The 18,622-nt window shown below is 39.7% G+C and overlaps 2 protein-coding genes across 2 annotated transcripts in view; one reads left to right on the top strand and one right to left on the bottom strand.

Moving 5' to 3' along the window:
• DHX29 (DExH-box helicase 29) overlaps positions 1-14,846 on the bottom strand; it is a 54,369-nt gene extending 39,523 nt beyond the window's left edge. The window contains exons 1-5 of the mRNA XM_045998831.1: positions 14,649-14,846; positions 4,497-4,570; positions 2,748-2,861; positions 1,689-1,818; positions 753-895 (exon numbers count right to left, since the gene is read on the bottom strand). Coding sequence (XP_045854787.1) covers positions 753-895; positions 1,689-1,818; positions 2,748-2,861; positions 4,497-4,570; positions 14,649-14,829 — 642 coding nt within the window. The 5' untranslated portion in view covers positions 14,830-14,846. The remainder of the gene's footprint in view (positions 1-752; positions 896-1,688; positions 1,819-2,747; positions 2,862-4,496; positions 4,571-14,648) is intronic.
• Positions 14,847-15,049: 203 nt separating this feature from the next.
• MTREX (Mtr4 exosome RNA helicase) overlaps positions 15,050-18,622 on the top strand; it is a 105,536-nt gene continuing 101,963 nt past the window's right edge. Inside the window, exon 1 of the mRNA XM_045998832.1 lies at positions 15,050-15,400. Within this exon, the coding sequence (XP_045854788.1) occupies positions 15,267-15,400 (134 nt within the window). The 5' untranslated portion in view covers positions 15,050-15,266. The remainder of the gene's footprint in view (positions 15,401-18,622) is intronic.

Genomic DNA, 18,622 nt, shown 5'->3' with positions numbered 1-18,622 from the left:
AAGCAGGCTCCCTGCTGAGCAGAGAGCCTGATGCGGTCCTCAATCCCAGGACCCTGGGTCCATGACCTGAGCTGAAGGCAGAGGCTTTAACCCACTGAGCCACCCAGGTGCCCAATCACCTTGAAATACTTGCTCTTGGAAGCCAGATGCCATGCAGATCAAACCACTCTACAACCACACATAAGGAAACCCAAGCTAGGGGCGCCTGGGTGGCTCAGTGGATTAAGCCGCTGCCTTCGGCTCAGGTCATGATCTCAGGGTCCTGGGATCGAGCCCCGCATCGGGCTCTCTGCTCCGCAGGGAGCCTGCTTCCTCCTCTCTCTCTGCCTGCCTCTCTGCCTACTTGTGATCTCTCTGTCAAATAAATAAATAAAATCTTTAAAAAAAAAAAAAAAAAAAAAGGAAACCCAAGCTAGCCACATGGGAAGAGGAATGCCTGGCTAGCCCCCAAAGAAACCATTTTGAATATTCAAGCCTAAAGAGATACCTTGTGGAACAGAAGGACTAACCAGCTGAGCCCAGTACGGACTCTAGAATCTAAAGAAATGAATTGTTCTTTTAAGCCACTACTTTTTTGGGTGCTTTGTTATGCATCAAAATATTACTGAAACATTGATAGAAAAGCCTGGTAAAGGAATTAGTTATTTTTGAGAAGCAAAAATGTTATTGTAACCGATATTTCTACTGGTGAACTGTTACATGTGTTTCATTCTGATTTTATATAACTTTAAATGTTTAATTTCTTCAATTACCTTAATCTTATTATCTTCTGGTTTTTTGGTTTTAGGCTGCAGTGGAGGTGAAACAGAGTCTGGTATTCGAGGAGACTGGAATTTTGGCCTACTTTTAGGTTGCTGTTCTTCAAATTCTTGACTGAATCCTTCAGGAAGTGCATCTTAAAAATGGGAATAAAAAAACCATTCATATACATAAACATTTGCATTCATTAAACACATAAACCCTTGCATATCATACATAAAAAGTAAACATACACATTCATTAAACATACATATAAACTCTGCCTCGACAAAGAGCACCTAATTTTCTTCCACCCCTCATCTAGATTCTAGATTCTAAGACTAGAAATCTAGATTCTAAGACTAGAAATCCTATGATGAACCTGGCTTTATTCTCAAAGTAGGAGTGGAAACACTCATGAGGTAGCTAGCCCACCTCTATTTGGCCATTTATTTTGCCCTCAATGTGTTAGACTTCTAAATTTTCAAAAAACGATCTGAACCCTTCCCAATTCCTTGGTTGCCTGTCACCGTATAAAGCAAGATCCTTACTCAGTCATACAAGCAATCTGCACTCTAGGTTCTTGCAAAGATTACAACCTTAACCTTCTGGTTAAACAAATTTATCTAAAGTCAGATGGCCCAAATTTCTGAACCAAAACCAGGAAACACAGTCTGATAGGTTGCAGGCAGGCAAACTTTGAGAATTTGTTGTATTAAGTGCATTGTAAAATGACTATTGACAACTAAAAGTAATGCACAAAATTTCTTCTGGCATGGACTACAATCTCTGAAAATATACTGTAAAGAGCAAAAAAGAGTAAAGAACATTTGCAAAATAAGTAATAAGAAGAGAGAAAAAAATCGGGGATTGATACGAATGTCACAATTGCCAAAATAATTTCGAAAGAGTTTTAGAAACTGAAAGAATTTTATGACAATACTACTTACCATCTGAAAGATTTAAACAGAGCCAATCCAAGGCAGAATGGAGATCACCTCCCTGTAAAAGTGTGTTAGTCATGGCATCTTCAATGTCCTTAGTCTTAAATGAAAATGCTTGTAAAGCCATGTATAAATCCTATGAAAGGGAAATGAAAAAAGGCATTCTAATTTCTCTCCTTTTATTAGAAATTTTATTCTTCTACTCATTTTAAACCAGAAACTGATACAAATTTTAATTTCAAAAGTATCTTTTTTTCCCCTTCTAGTTAGGAGAGTTAAATATGTTCACCAAATTGAAAATTGAAAACTATGGATAAATTAAAAAAGGAACTGAAGACACTGCTCATATTCTCGCTATTCAAAGATACTGTTTGCAATGTAGTATGTTTCCTTCCAGTCATTTTTCTATGATTTTGTTAAAATAAAATTTACTTAATGTAACATAAGCCTCTTCCCAAGTTATTAGAAACTCTTCATCACTTTTAATAGTTACATAATATTCCATTGGGAAAACATATCATAATCTAATTATACAGTTTCCTACTGGGTGTCACTTAGGATGTTTTCTTTTCTTATTGTAAGTAGTGCTTTAATGAACATGTTCATACATAAAGTAAAGCTACCTAAGGTACTTTCTAAAGCATGATCTTTACAGCTGGGCAGAACTGGGTTCCAATCCAGACTCTACTTAAGAGTAATTACTCTTAAATAATTACTAATTACCAACAACCTCCAGCTATAGCATCTGTGATCTTTCCAAGCCCTAATTTCTTCATTTGAAGAATGAGGCGAAGTACCTTCTGGTATTACGTCAGAGAGAAAGAAGCAAAGTGCCCACTACAGAGCCTAATATAATCTGGGGAATGTAATTTAGTTTTCACACCACCATTTAATGTTCGCTCTTGTATCTGGCCCAATTCCTTCCCTATCCTTGCTGATGGAAATGATCTACATGAAATCTCAATGGAAGATGAAGAAGTCATTTTATCTTACCATCTCACTTGTGGACTGGTCTTAAAAATGCTCCATTAAAAATAAGGAACTTAAAAACAGTTTGCAAAATACCTGTAATTTTTTGGCAGTAAGTCTTCCAGAAATCACTCCCTTGTCATTATTTTGCTTTTTATGCTCATTTATCACTCCAATAATTCGTTTCTCTAGTTTATGATTAATTACCACCTGTTGAAGTCAAAAAGGTCATATCAATTAGAATCTAAATTATTAAATAATATTTAATAATTAGGAAAAAAACACACAGTGTTCTATATCCTTGCCAACCTATCCAAGAATTTCAGTGAAAATCAGATAAAACAATTATTGTATTTTAGACTACCATTCATTGGACCACTTCTGTACTACATATTTAAGGAAAAATGTGACAGGGGTGCCCAGGTGGCTCAGTTGGTTAAGTGTCATGGAGTTAAGCATCAGCTCAGGTCAAGATCCCAGGGTTCTGGGATCAAGCCCTGTTGGGGTTCCTGCTCAGCAGGGAGTGTGATTCCCCCTCTCCCCCATGCGCCGCTATCTCTCTCTCTCTTTTTCTTCTTTTTAAAGATAAATAAAATCTTTAAAAAGAAGAAAAAGAAAAATTGTGACATGGGAAAAGCAACGTGTGGCAAGAAAAAATCCTTTTAAAAACCCTCTTGAGGGGCACCTGGGTGGCTCAGTGGGTTAAAGCCTCTGCCTTCGGCTCAGGTCATGATCCCAGGGTCCTGGGATCGAGCCCCACATCGGGCTCTCTGCTCCGCGGGGAGCCTGCTTCCTTCTCTCTCTCTGCCTGCCTCTCTGCCTAGTTGTGATTTCTGTCAAATAAATAAAATATTAAACAAACAAACAAACAAACAAAAAACCCTCTTGAACCTGCATGTCTCAAGACATTGTCCTTGGATTGCTATCGTAAAGACTCCTAAGCTTGATCCTAAACAAGATGATCAGAATCCTTGAAGATGGAGCCCAGAAATCTGCTTAATGTAACCCCAAGCACACCGCTTGAAAGAATGGATGCTACACTAAAAAGACCTATACAGTAAAAGTGAAATCTATATTAATAGTAATAATTCGGCTACGCAAATTCTTTTGGCTTCCAGAGTTTGATTCCTGATTTTCTGTTCCATATGTTCTTTCCATATTTTAGACCTAAGAATACATAAACATCTACCTACAAAGATACCATCTCTTGACCACATCTTTACTGAATGCCTATGATGAGCTAAGCTCAAAAACATGCTTCAGGAGGTCAGTCTAGCAGAGGAAAACAAAACAAAACAAAACAAAACAAAACAAAACAAAACAACAAAAAACCCCCACAAAGATAAACTGTACACCAGGAGAGCAATTACTTAAAAAGGTGTATGAAAAAAATATGGAACCACGCAGAAAATTGCTGAGTGATGAAGGACATCCTGGAGGTTCTAGAGGTGACAAATGGAGAAGGGGAAGTAGGTCTTTTTGAGCAGAGAGACCACTGACAAAAAGTCTGGAGTCATAAAATCATACAGGATTGGATGGAATAATGAGATCTGAACTAAAATTTTATGTGGAAAAGAATAACAGAGAGGAGGCTGGAAATGTTCACCAAATTAAGTCTGAAAGCATGCATATGCTATCCTTAGAAATTTGGATCTTATCTAGATCTTCCTTAATTTATTATGGGCTTTCAACGTATGTGTTATGATTTACTTCTATTTAGCACAGATCAGCAATTAACTATTACAAAAAATTTAAATACCCCATAACTTTTATATTTAAGAAAATATCTTTTTTTCTTTTTCAAAGAGAACATTTCTTGAAATGACTCAAAATCTCAGTACTCACTTTCAAAATAGATTTATCCAGATTAGCAGGGCCACCAGAATCATTTGCAGAATTAAAACTATAAATTTTCGGACCTGTGTATAACAGACAAAAAGTAGTCAAGGCAAGTTAGTCATCAATAGTTATTACATTATTTTAATTTTCCTCTAAAAAATTGCTTAACATTAAATATTTCAGTTCTTTTTTCCCCACTTCACCAAGTAATCTACAAGTAGCAATATGGCCTCTAAATTTTCAAAAACATTTTACCAATTAGATTTCTCTAGGTCAACCAGTTACTTACAAGAGCAAAGGCCTGTACATTTTTAAAAATTAAATCTATCTTTATCTTCATAGTTTCACAATCAGATGCTTTTCTGCCTGGCACTTAGCTGAAGACCTCTCTGAGGATACTAGATTACTGGTAGAGATGGTAGTTAATTTTAAAGAGAAACACTACCCTAAGGTAAAAATGAGGTGGCAGCTCCTATCACCTTCTATTAATAGAGTCCAAGGTTGCTGTATTAGTTTTCTAGAACAAATTACCACAAACTTGGTTGGCCGAATACAACAGAAATATTCTCTCATTATTCTGGACGCCAGAAGTCCAAAACCAAGTTGTCAACAGGCCCATGCTCTCTGCAAGCTCTACACAAGAATCCTTTCTTGCCTCTTCTGGCTTCTGGTGATCCCAGGAGTTGCCTGCCTTTTCTGCCTCTTTTTTAACACGTGGGGCTTCACATGGTCTTATTCCCTGTGTGTCTGTTTCCAAATATCTCTTTCCTTTCTCTGGACACTATTCATTGGATGACTTCATCTCAAGATCCTTGACTAATTATATCTGTAAAGACCTTATTCCCAAATAATGTCACATTGTGAGGCTTCAGCTGCAAATGAACTTTGGCGAGGGGAGAGGAATGGGGGAAATGGGACACTACTCAACCCACTACAGATGCCAACTCTGTTCCAGCCAACAGAAATGCTATGCATATCATCAGTTGTCTAACAATGACCAATCAAGAAGGAATAAATAGTATTAAAGGGTACTTTCAAACCTTTGGTCTCATGACCTCCATACGCTCTTAAAAATCAGTGACGATCCTAAGTGCTCTCTGTTCATGTATATGACACTGATATATACGAAACAGTAAAAGGGAAAATTTTAAAATATTCATTAATTCATTAAAAATAACAAACCCATGACCAGTTAATATAAACAATATTTATGAAAAATTACTTCATTTTCCAAATTAAAAAATTGTTCTTCATTTTTGCAAATCTCTTACTGTCTGGATTTTGCTTTCAATTTTCTGTAGTACTATCAGGTAGCCATTGAAAAATACCGCTGCATACTTGTGAGAAAATAACGACAAAAATGACAACATTTTAGACTATGGAGTTAATTCTGATCTCACAGAGTCCCAGCCAGAACGGTCTCAAGAATTCCACAGGATTATCTGAAACACACTTGGTGAACCACTGCTGCATAAGAATAAGCCCAGAATCATATAATACCTACTTACTCTACTCTTACATATCTCAAAATAAGGTTTTGTTTTGTTTCTTTTTACTTTAAGAGAAATCTAAATATTAAAAGTTGCTTATTATGATTTTAAAGGTCAAGAACTTTGATCTTTGTTGACTTACATGAGGGTATTCATTTTAAGATGCTAGTTAATATAATCAGGCAATTCTAAACAAAAGTTGTGACCATAACCATTTACATTTGGGCAGTCTGAACGAGAGACATTAGTGGTTCCCTGAATTACTTCTATGCTAGAGTTATATAGAAAGTACCCAAGCTACCTAGAGTATATGAAAAGATAGTGACAATTCTGGCAAAGTATGGTTAATTTCTTTATATTCTAGTCTTAGACTTTAATCTTATAACCTCCCTCATCAACTCATGCCAATAGTCATAAATGAGAGGACCTATCAGTAGTCCTTATCCATTTCTGTGAGGTCTCATCAGTGCAGTAAACTTGTTCACAAATTTAGCATACTAATTAGGGTTTACAAGTCCCAGAATTATTATGGGGACCCAATTATAACCCTTTTGGAAAAGGTACAGATGGATGAGCAGTTTATTACCATAACTATATTGAGAAGCAGTTCAAGGTTGATGTGTTACTGATAGAGGTGAAACTGTAAATTCCTTTAATAATTTTTGTTGTTGTTAGTAAAGACTGAAGTAAGCAGTAAGCTCTGAAGATTGCAGTAAGCTCTCATTTGCCTCCTGCAACCATTCCACTTAAGATATCCAATAGTATCACCTCCCTGAAGTCAGTTTACACTGGAATTTCTAGAGGGCAAATAAAAGAGGAGCTGAGTCCCTACAAAATCAGGAGCGGAGGGCTCTCTGCTCAGCAGGGAGCCTGCTTCCCTTCCTCTCTCTCTGCCTGCCTCTCTGCCTACTTGTGATCTCTGTCAAATAAATAAATAAAATCTTAAAAAAAAAACCAGGAGCAGAATGTACACAAATACTGATGCACATTCACTGGGTGTCAAGAAGTGTCCCTAAACGTGGGTTTATTTTTATTTTAATCAATATGCTGAGGAAATGAAGCAACAATGAGATCTTGCCTCAGTGGTATCACCAATTAAATCAAGTAAACCAGTAAGGCCCTTTCTATTGTAAATTTTTTTTTTTTTTTTTTTTTTTTTTGACAGAGAGAGAGAGCACAAGTAGGCAGAGAGAGAGGAGGAAGCAGGCTCCCTGCGGAGCAGAGAGCCCGATGCGGGGCTCGATCCCAGGACCCTGAGATCATGACCTGAGCCGAAGGCAGCGGCTTAATCCACTGAGCCACCAAGGCCCTTTCTATTTTAAATTCTTCTTAAAACATGTTCAATCAGCAAAATTTGAAGATTTTATGAGGCATTACCTATTATGAGTATCTACTATAGTCTCTGGAGGCATGCAGAGGCTACTAAAAAGACTGAACTTACTCAATTCCATGATACTGCTCTAATTTTCTATTTGGTGATTCTTTGGTCTCCTGTCAGCTGCCAACTTTTCAGAATGTCAGTCTAACAGCTCCCTGCCAGCAGATTCAAATGTGTTACTTAAGAAAAATTTAAGGCACCAGAAGAAAACAGATACCCAAATGTATAAATTAGTAATCCTATTTTCAAATACAATTAAGGTGCACAGGATTTATGAGCTACTTTGCTCCTTAAAGACCTTTTCCATAAACTGTGGCTTATCTTTTCACACAGAGGGAGTTACTGGAAATCTGATGGAAAGTAAGAATGTTAGTGTACAGTATCTCTAAGGCAAAAGTAGTATGGACTTTGAATTTATAAATTATATTTCACAGAACGCAACACATTATTGTCAAAAATATTAAAGTTGAAGCACAGAAAAAGTGATTTCCTCAAGATGACTCAGCTAATTAAAAAAAAAAAGCATCAGCCAAAAATCAATTTCTTATTGCCCAAGACTCTTTCTTTCATAACATATTCCTTAAATGTGTTCCATTTTACATCACAAAGTGATTATAATGACCCACTATCACTAATACATTCATTTTGAGTTGCTAGTGCTGGTGACAGGGACACTGAGGCACTCTGGTTTCTTTCTGCCCAAAAGTATACAGCTGCAAGGGGATCTGAACCAGCCAAGGGATCCAAACAGCAATAAATAAGACCCCGTCCTTGTCTTCATGGGGTAATTAGGCAACTGAATAGCCAGATAAGCTCTGACAGGGAAGTACAGAGAGTATCCAGAGAACAAATGAGGATGAACGGACACAACCTGAGTAGTCAGGGAGTATGACGAAGTCCAAACTGCCAGAACTACCTCACTGGGCCTTTAAAAATGTAAACTAGATAAAGTCTCTCCTACATTTAATATCAACACTAGCCCCCTCTCATTTTACCCAGACACTTTCTTGTTCTCTTATAACATGCCAAACTTACTCCCACCTTAGGGCCTTTGCCCTTATTCCCTTAGTCTCAAAACATTCTGTCTCCAGATTTTTTTTTTTTTTTTTAGATTTTATTTATTTGACAGAGAGAGAGTCAGCAAGAGAGGGAATACAAGCAGGGGGAGTGGGAGTGGGAGAAGCAGGCTTTCCACTGAGCAGGGAGCCCCATGAGGGGCTGATCCAGGACCTGGGATCATGACCTGAGCCGAAGGCAGATGATTAACTGCTTGAGCACAAAGGCACCCTGTCTCCAAATTTTCTAAGAGCTGGATGCTTCAAACCATCTCAGCATAGAAGTTTCCTCAGGGAAATACTCCCTGTTCTTTTTTTTTTTTTTTTTTAAGATTTTATTTGACAGAAAGTGTGCGCATCAGTGGGGTGAGGGACAGAAGGAGAAGCAGACAACTTACCAAGCAAGGAGTCCAATGAGGGGCTAGATTCCAAAACCCCAGATCATGACCTGAGCCAAAGGCAGACACTTAACTGACTGAACCACACGGGCAACCCAAGCCTTCCGTGTTTTAAGCAAAAACTACCACCTAATTTATTTTCACCAAGTCACAGTTTTCTGCCCTTTCTCACACTTTTTCTGTTTTATTTGGATAACCCTGAAAAATATTTATCACAGTTTTTATGAGTTTACTCATAAAACTGTGTTTTATGTTCCCCCAGTGTTCTTTGCCTCTTAGGATTTCAATTCTCAGCTAGGTTTAAGGATTTTCACACATACAGGTCTTACAAGTCGTTAGTTCTCACTCCCGAACAGTTCATGGAGTATTCCCAGTGCCTAAAATCTTGCCTGGCACATAGCAACAACTTAAAAATTTGATGAACAAATGAAACAAAAAAATGGGAGTGGGAGAATACTGAGAATTGTGCCAAGAACCGTTTCATGGCAGCAGTGATTCTCTACCTCTAGATGAGAGGACAATTTTGAGAAAGTAATGCTATATACAACACCTCAAACTTTTGAAAAGATAAGAGATGAAATGGACTAGAACAGTTACATTAGCAACTACAAGTTCAGAGATAATGTTTTTTCTCCAAAGGAGGCCTAACATATGTTATATAAAAATACCCAGGGGCGCCTGGGTGGCTCAGTGGGTTAAAGCCTCTGTCTTCGGCTCAGGTCATGGTCCCAGGGTCCTGGGATCGAGCCCCGCATCAGGCTCTCTGCTCAGCTGGGAGTCTGCTTCCTCCTCTCTCTCTCTGCCTGCCTCTCCACCTACTGTGATCTCTGTCTGGCAAATAAATAAATAAAATCTTAAAAAAAAAAATACCCAAACAGAAAAAAAGAAAAACCATGTGGCAATCTGCACAGATTTATTTTATAAATACTGGTATACATATTTAGTTATCAAATATTTTCTACAAATTTAATAGATAACCTCTCATTTTCTCTCTCGACTTCTTAGCCTTAATTCCTCTGAATTTCTCCTTGGCTTTTTTTTTTTTTTTTTTTTTTTTTTTTTTTTTGCAGCCAGTTTGAGAATTTAACAGCTATTTGAGTTAGGACCATTTTCTTTCTTCTTAAGATTTTATTTATTTATTTATTTGTTAGAGAGAGAGAGAGAGAGGGAGAACACAAGCAGGCAGAGTGGCAGGCAGAGGCAGAGAGAGAAGCAGGCTCCCTGCTGAGCAAGGACCCTGGGATCATGACCTGAGCGGAAGGCAGCAGCTTAACCAACTGAGCCACCCAGGCGCCCCAGGACCATTTTCTTTTCTTTCTTTTTTTTTTTTTTTAAATATTTTATTTATTTGACAGAGAGAAATCACAACTAGGCAGAGAGGCAGGCAGAGAGAGAGGAGGAAGCAGGCTCCCTGCAGAGCAGAGAGCCCGATGTGGGGCTCAATCCCAGGACCCTGGGATCATGACCTGAGCCGAAGGCAGAGGCTTTAACCCACTGAGCCACCCAGGCGCCCCCCAGGACCATTTTCTTAACCCTCCCTGAAACTTAGTCAGTAGGGCTGCTATAAAAAAGCACTACGGTTGGGTTAGAATAACAGAAATGTATCCTCTCACATTCTGGAGGCCAGAAATCTGAAACTGAGGTGTCGACAAGCAGGGCCAAACTCCCTCTGAAGGGTCAAAGGAAGCGTTTGCCTCATGCTTCTCTCCTTGCTTCTGGTAGCCTTGGGCATCCCTTAGCTTTCAGATGGTCATCTACTCCTTGTGCCTCTTTAGTCATCGTCCTTCAGTACATGTTTCTGTGTCCAAATTTCCCCATTTTATAAGGACACCAGTCATATTGGATTAGGACCCATCCTAATGACTTCATTAACCTCGATTAAAAGGTCCCATTCTCTGGGAGAAGATATTTGCAAATGACAGTACAGACAAAAGGTTGATATCCAGGATTTATAAAGAACTCCTCAAACTCAACACACACAAAACAGATAATCATATCAAAAAATGGGCAGAAGATATGAACAGACACTTCTCCAATGAAGACATACAAATGGCTATCAGACACATATAAAAATGCTCATCATCACTAGCCATCAGGGAGATTCAAATTAAAACCACATTGAGATATCACCTTTCACCAGTTAGAGTGGCCAAAATTAGCAAGACAGGAAACAACGTGTGTTGGAGAGGTTGTGGAGAAAGGGGAACCCTCTTACACTGTTGGTGGGAATGCAAGTTGGTGTAGCCACTTTGGAGAACAGTGTGGAGATTCCTCAAGAAATTAAAAATAGAGCTTCCCTATGACCCTGCAATTGCACCGCTGGGTATTTACCCCAAAGATACAGATGTAGTGAAAAGAAGAGCCACCTGTACCCCAATGTTTATAGCAGCAATGGCCATGGTCGCCAAACTGTGGAAAGAACCAAGATGCCCTTCAACGGATGAATGGATAAGGAAGATGTGGTACATATACATGATGGAGTATTATGCCTCCATCAGAAAGGACGAATACCCAACTTTTGTAGCAACATGGACGGGACTGGAAGAGATTATGCTGAGTGAAATAAGTCAAGCAGAGAGAGTCAAGTATCATATGGTTTCACTTATTTGTGGAGCATAACAAAAAACATGGAGGACATGGGGAGATGGAGAGGAGAAGGGAGTTGAGAGAAATTGGAAGGGGAGATGAACCATGAGAGACTATGGACTCTGAAAAACAACCTGAGGGTTTTGAAGGGGCGGGGGGGGGGGGGGTGGGAGGTTGGGGAAGCAGGTGGTGGGTAATAGAAAGGGCACGTATTGCACGGAGCACTGGGTGTGGTGCAAAAACAATGAATACTATTACGCTGAAAATAAACAAACAAACAAAAAATGACAACAACAAAAAAGGTCCCATTCTCATTCTGAGGTACTGGGGATTAGGACTTCAAATATCTTCTGGCAGGGGTGCCTGGGTGGCTCAGTGGGTTAAGCCTCTGCTTTCAGCTCAGGTCATGATCTCGGGGTCCTGGGATCAAGGCCCGCATCGGGCTCTCTGCTCAGCGGGAAGCCTGCTTCCCACTCTCTCTCTTCCTGCCTCTCTGCCTACTTGTGACCTCTCTCTGTCAAATAAATAAATAAAATCTTTAAAAAAAAATATCTTCTGGCAAAGTCACAATTTAACCCATACACTTAGTGTATCTATTTGGAAAATGTACATAATACCTCTTTCATTGTATTGTTAAGAGAATGAGGTGGGATCATTAAAATGCTTATTGCAAACTACACTATTTAATATTATTTCTCAGAATATTTTATTGTGATATTTTGTTTATTATTTAATTTGTCCACCCTTATTTTCCTTTTCCTTATTTCTCCTTGTCTCTTATCCATGAAAAAATTTTAATGACTATATGCACAGCACTGGGGCAGACACTGAGGTATCTTAATACATATCCATGAAACAGTTTCTACCTCCTAAAATTTTGTGGGATATTTCCTCACATACAACAGGCAAGACCTAGACATCAAAAAGAATGATGCAAATAACAATGATAAATGAGCTGTGGATACAGAAGAACTTAAAAAGTAGCTGACATCTGGGATGGGTGTTACAGGATTTTGGAAGACAGTGTTTGGGATAGGTGGCATTCCATTAAGAGAAAATGGCAAGAATACAGGAGGAGAAAGTCACTAACTGTATTTGAACAATGAAAATACCCTAGATTTGCTATAGGTGAATATAGGAATTAGTACAAAGGTTGGAAAAGGAGTTATAGGTGCTAGGTGAATGATATGGACTTTATCACAAAGTCAGTGAAGATGCTGTGGAAGAAACTGAGAAGTGCTATGAACAAAGCAGCATTTCTCCAAGCTAAATCTGATGCTTGAATGCAGGACAAACTAGAGGAGGAAAAATAACAGAGTTGGGAAGACCCATCAGAAGGCTTTGTTGGTACTCTAGGAATTCATGAGCGCCTACATAGGAGTAAACACCACAGAAGAAAAGTGAAAATGGTGTACACAGAAGATAAATGAGTCAAGACTGCATGAAGCTGGGCAAGAGATTACACATGAGAAAGAAAGGAAGGCATTAAAAGTAACTACTAACATTGGATAAAGAGGAATGTGGAAAAAAAGGAAACAAGGAAATCAAGAGAGCCAGTGTGGGGAGGAAATAGTTTAGTATCACTTGAGTAAAATTTGAGAGGCTTGCAAAATAGGGCCAAAAGGTCCAAGTAAATATAGAAATGGCTGACTTGGGATTAGAATAGAGACCAGGACTGAACAGATTGAGGAGTCATGTACAAAGGACAAGACAGAATTAGTAATGGACTACTCTCCTACAAAGGCTAAGGAGAGAATTACACTGTCATAAACCAGTATCTTTGGTGAGGATCGCATTTTGGAGCAGGAGGAATGGGAAGACAAAGATTAAAACAAATTATAAGAGTTGAAAGAATTCAGAGGAAAATCAGGAAAAGAATGCAAAAGAGGCTGATTGAGAGGAAAAGTGCTAAAGAATAACAGTCAAAGAAAAATTCTATGTATCTCTATTTATAGGCATTTTATCTTTGCAGTTAACAATATTATAAATTGTAGGCAGGAACTCCTTCTGCCCATGGGTCCTGTCCCTGCACTTTAATAAAATCACCTTTCTGCAACAAAAAAAAAGTTATAATAAATGTAGGGCAAAGAATTATTTATCCATCTTCTACGTGAAAGTTTGGTAAGAGTCAGCTTCTTCAGTCTCATCCTCTCTTCAGCAATGCTTACATTCCAGGAGTACTCAAAGACCCAAGCTCCCTCCTCACTGAAGATCTTTGCACACAGAGTTCCTTAACTCTGCCAAGAATACTACTTCTCCCATCCTTTACAAAGTTAACTGCCTCCTGATCTGTTTTTCAAAGAGATCATGTAAGACCCCTCCTCCTCTCCAGTAAAAATTAGGTTATCTTGTTACATTTTCTTCCTTAGCTTTTCTGTGGCACTTAATAAGTATAAAGCAATACAGGTGTGGTTATTTAATGCCTCTATCCGCCATTACATTAGCAAGGTCCATGAAAGGTGATGTGTCCCAATTGCTCATCCCACCCCTAACATCATGAAATACACAGGGGTATCTGTATATACAATAAACACAGTATCTATATACACAATAAATATGTGTTGGACGAATATTTCAGTAAAAACTACAAGCAAACAAGCTAAGCAGAACAAAACTGAGCACACCTGTTTATCTTTTAAAATCAGTTGTAATAGGGGCCTGCTCATCTGTAGCCAGAATCAGAAATCTGAGTTATCAAACCAAATTGCACAAATCATGCCAAAACAGCATGATTATGATAAACATCGGAGATAATTCCACAATAGATTATACCCATATTCCGTGTGTTAGTAATGAAATTCTTACTACAGATTTTTCCATAACATGTGAAAACACTACACCCTGGCTGAAAATGCTATGAAGAGCAAGTACAAAATGGGTCTGCCTGGCTCCAGGAGATTAGGAACTCCACACCCTACCGCTGCATCAGCCTAGCTAGTATAGATGGTGGCTCGGGACGGATCCCTGCTGAGACGGGAGCAAATGCAATTTTTATTTCCTTCTCGAAGAAGGAAAAAGGGGGCGGGGGGGTTAGGTGGGAGACGCCAGGCTGCAACAGGGCTACTGTCATAATTTGGGAGGCCCCAACAGCTTACACTGACCTAGAGTAAGGCCACCAGATAGGGAACTAGCAGCTCCAGGTGTGAGAGATATTTTGAGATCTAGGGCCCGCCCAAGTTGCGCTGGCTTCTCCCTTGGAACAGCAGCAGCTGCTTGGAGTGGAAAGCCCGGGGCCCCGGGACCGCTCGTACCTTGCTTGACTCGGGGCTCCCTGGTGCTGGCGGCAGCGGCTGGGGGCGGCCTGGCCACGGACTTCTTGTTTTGGGCCTCCCCAAAAGCTCCGGCCTCGGCGGATTTGGCTCTGGAAGCAGACACTGCGGCCCGGACCGCCGCGGCTCCCGGTGCCTTGTGTTTCTTGTTCTTGCCTCCCATGTTGCAGTTCTGGCAAAGGGAACCTCCGTCCGCGTCCCGGAACTACCGCAGCACCGCCTCCAAGCGCTCTTTACATTCCCCGGGTCCCACGCCGCCAACCTGCGTCCTCCATCCGGGCTTCTCGGGCCTGGGCGGCCGCTACCTTACAATTGGCCCGACTCACCACGGTTCCGCCTCCTCCCCACCCTCTAAGTGCTTGCGGTGTACTGGGCCTTCTCTCCACGCTCCCTCTTTAAGCCAGGGAGCGGGCTACCCAGTAGTGGTCGGAAAGGGAAAGTCGGAAGAGAAGTCAAGGAAGAATTCTGCGGGATGGGGTTGTATGACTAGACTACTTTTGTCTCCCAGGGGCGACAGCTGAAGCTTCCCTTGGCGTCGCTGTCTGTGCGCTCGCAGAGCATCGTGGGTAGGAGGGAGATTGGGTCTCCCAGCTCCGGAAGATGGCGGACGCTTTCGGGGATGAACTGTTCAGCGTGTTCGAGGACGACTCGACCACGGCTCCCGGAACTAAAAAAGACAAGGAGAAGGAAAAGGGGAAATGGAAGGGACCTCCGGGGTCTGCGGAAAAGGGCGGGTAAGGAAGATGTCAGGAGGTTTTTTTTTTTTTTTTTCTTTCTTCAATGCTGAGAGGAGAAAATACAACGTTCTTTCGTAGACCATGAGCACCTGGAGTGTACATTGAGTAGCGTCGGCAAGTGTAGGGGTTTGGGGAAAATGTTGAGGGAGGAGGAAGACTGGTGGTTTGGTGAATCGGGATTTTGGCGTTCCCCGGTGTCCGCATGCAGCGTTGAGCATTTGCCACTGCATTCCTTAACGCCTGGGTTGCTGACTACGCCGGTGTGCGCCATGAGGTAGGGAGGGGAGATGGGAGGTAAGCTATTTCTCAAGTTTGTACCCCACGATACCTGGCACAGTCTTTAAATGAGACTAATGAACAGTTCAGTAAAGGGTTAAGAAGCTTAGAAAACGTGACTTGGATTGACTTGGTACTGGCAAACTGCAGTAGGAGAAGGGAGAGAAATTTAATCTCCACGCGTTCGGTTTTTGCCCATAAAAAGAGCGTGAGAGTGCCTACTACTGGGATTGCGAGGATTGAGATAATATACGTAAAGCACCTAACGGGGCTTAGCACGTAATACCTGGTTATCGTTGAGTTTACTAAGAAAATTTTTAAAGCTTACCGATTCCTAAACATATATATAGACTGATGGATAAAACTACCTGAAAGTGTACGGAATTGTTTATAGTAGGGCAAGGAAAAGTTAATACGTGAATTAAAACTAGATGGTTCTAAAATAAAAAGTAAAATGATTCATTGTTTATCAACAAAATTTTATGTTGCCTGGAGGAGATATTAGGAGAGTAAATGAAATTACACATGGTTTTGCTCTCAAAGAATTTTTAGTCCTGATAGAACAGACACATATTTTAAAGGTTAGTAGGTGATTGAGATAGAGTAAGTTGTGTATACAGTTAATCGCTCTACAGGTTTAGTAAAGAGATCTCTATTTGTGTTATTCAGGGAGCCTTATATGCAAGAGGAAATGATTTTGTTACTCATGGGCAGATTTATGTTTTACAAATTGGGCTAGAGGGAGTGTTGGCTTAGGGACAACAAGAGATAAAATCGAGAATAAAAACTGTTACAGATTGTGAAGGATCATGACTATCAAGAACATGAATTTTTATTTCATTTTTAAAACCCTGATGAATAAGATTTTTGTGTTTGGTGTTTTTTGTTTGTTTGTTTTTTCCCTAACTTGCTGATTAGGGTAAGTAAAGTGCTAGTTTAGGAAAATTAATGTGGTAGTGGTTGTCAGTATATTGAAAGAGGAAAGACAATGAGAATAAGAAAGTAAATTAAGGAAGTATTTTAGTTTAGTCAGTTAGAAAACCAAAAGAATCTCAAGTCAGGAGATAGCAGAAGGAAGGAAAAAGAAAGGTGCAAAATGTTGTGAAGAAAAGTGACAGGCGTTAAGAATGGAACAAGCCAGAACCATGGAAAGGGAGTCAAAAGAGACAGATTTTTAATCTGGATATCAGGGAGAAGAAATATAAGGAAATTTATAGGTGCTTTTGATTTGAAAATGAAATTAATTTGACTTGAGACAAAGTTATGATAGTATATCCATATAGAGGTTTCCAGGGGGCAGTTTTAATTAGGTTTTGGGCAAACCTCAGAACTGGAAGTATACATTTGGATGTTACATTTGGATAGTACTGCTTGAGTTGGAGATATTTGTGGGCAAGTACTGAAGATAAGGATTAGAGAAACAGAATAGTCAGGAGTGTGAAGTAGGAGTGAAAGTAGAAAAATAGTCTTTTTCATTGATTTGGAAGGAGTTGGAGAGTTTGGGGGTACGTTTCAGGGAAAATGAGGAAGGGAGGACACGTTTGTGCCTTTTATTTTTTTTCCAAGTAGGAATAATTAATAGTTATTATGGTTTGAATGGGCAATTGTGATGTGAATACAATATGCAGTACAAGTAATTGCCGACTTTAGTAAATACTGTGCTTCAAAATTACTAGGGTAAAATTAACTCACTTTGTCCAGTACAGCTTACCAAGTGAAAGTTTGTAGGATACAAAAGTTTTACATTTTAATTTTACTAGGAAATACATGAACATTAGAGAAGGAAAATGAATAAGAAAATACAGAACACTAGGAATTTAAGGAATTTATTTACTAACATTTCTAGCTAGACCTACTCTTCTAAGTGGTTTTGGGAAGAAAACCCAATTTGCCTGATTCCAGCTATCACACTGATAATTATTATTCATAACATAATATGCATGATTTTTTTTTTTTTTTTTTTTTTTTTTGGACAGACAGAGATCACAAGTAGGCAGAGAGGCAGGCAGAGAGAGAGAGAGAGGAGGAAGCAGGCTCCCTGCCAAGCAGAGAGCCCGATGCGGGGCTGGATCCCAGGACCCTGGGATCATGACCTGAGCCGAAGGCAGAGGCTTAACCCACTGAGCCACCCAGGCGCCCCAATATGCATGATTCTTATCCAGCTTAGGTAACATAGGGCAAATATTGGAATTTAGAGAAACTTTTTGCGCATTATACTCTAGATCAAGTGGGTACTTTTAAAAGGAACTTTGTACTATGAAAATTGTTAATATATGGCTGGGTGTGGGAGAGCATGGAGAGAGAAGAGTATTCCGGGTATCCATTCTGAAGAACTCCATGTATCCATACTATCTTCTATTCCTACATCCTCCCTTTTTTTTAATAAATTGAATGCTGTTCATCATATTATTTTTTTCCCCAGATGTTTCAGTTGTATCTTACTGATAATGATTTTTTCTAGCATAATTTTTTTTTTTTTTTTTAAGATTTATTTGTTTGACACAGAGAGAGCTAGTGAGAGAGGGAATACAAGCAGGGGGAGTGGGAGTGGGAGAAGCTGGCTTCTTACTGAGCAGGGAGCCCCATGTGGGGCTCCATCCCAGGACCCTGGGATCACAACCTGAGCTGAGGAGAGATGCTTAACCACCGAGCCACCCAAGCACCCCCTTTTCTAGCATAGTTATCATGCTATTATTATACCCCAGAAAATTTACATTATTTCTTAATATCATTGAATTAGTTTTCCCCAGTTGTCTCAAAGGTACTTTTTTGTACTTGGTTTGTGTGAATCAGGATTCAGACAAAGCTCATACACTGTTCTGGTTGGTACATCCCCGAAGTCTTATTCTACAATAGTTTCCCCTCTTTTTTCCCTATGCCATTGATGTCTTTTGGAGGGGTAGCTGAGATGAAGAACCAGGTCCTCTGTCCTCTATAGTCTCT

The sequence above is a fragment of the Meles meles genome, chromosome 3 (genome assembly GCF_922984935.1).
Source record: "Meles meles chromosome 3, mMelMel3.1 paternal haplotype, whole genome shotgun sequence".
Taxonomy (NCBI): Eukaryota; Metazoa; Chordata; class Mammalia; order Carnivora; family Mustelidae; genus Meles; species Meles meles.
The sequence above is the reverse complement of the archived record's forward strand: the minus strand, read 5'-3'. Positions and strand labels throughout refer to the sequence as shown.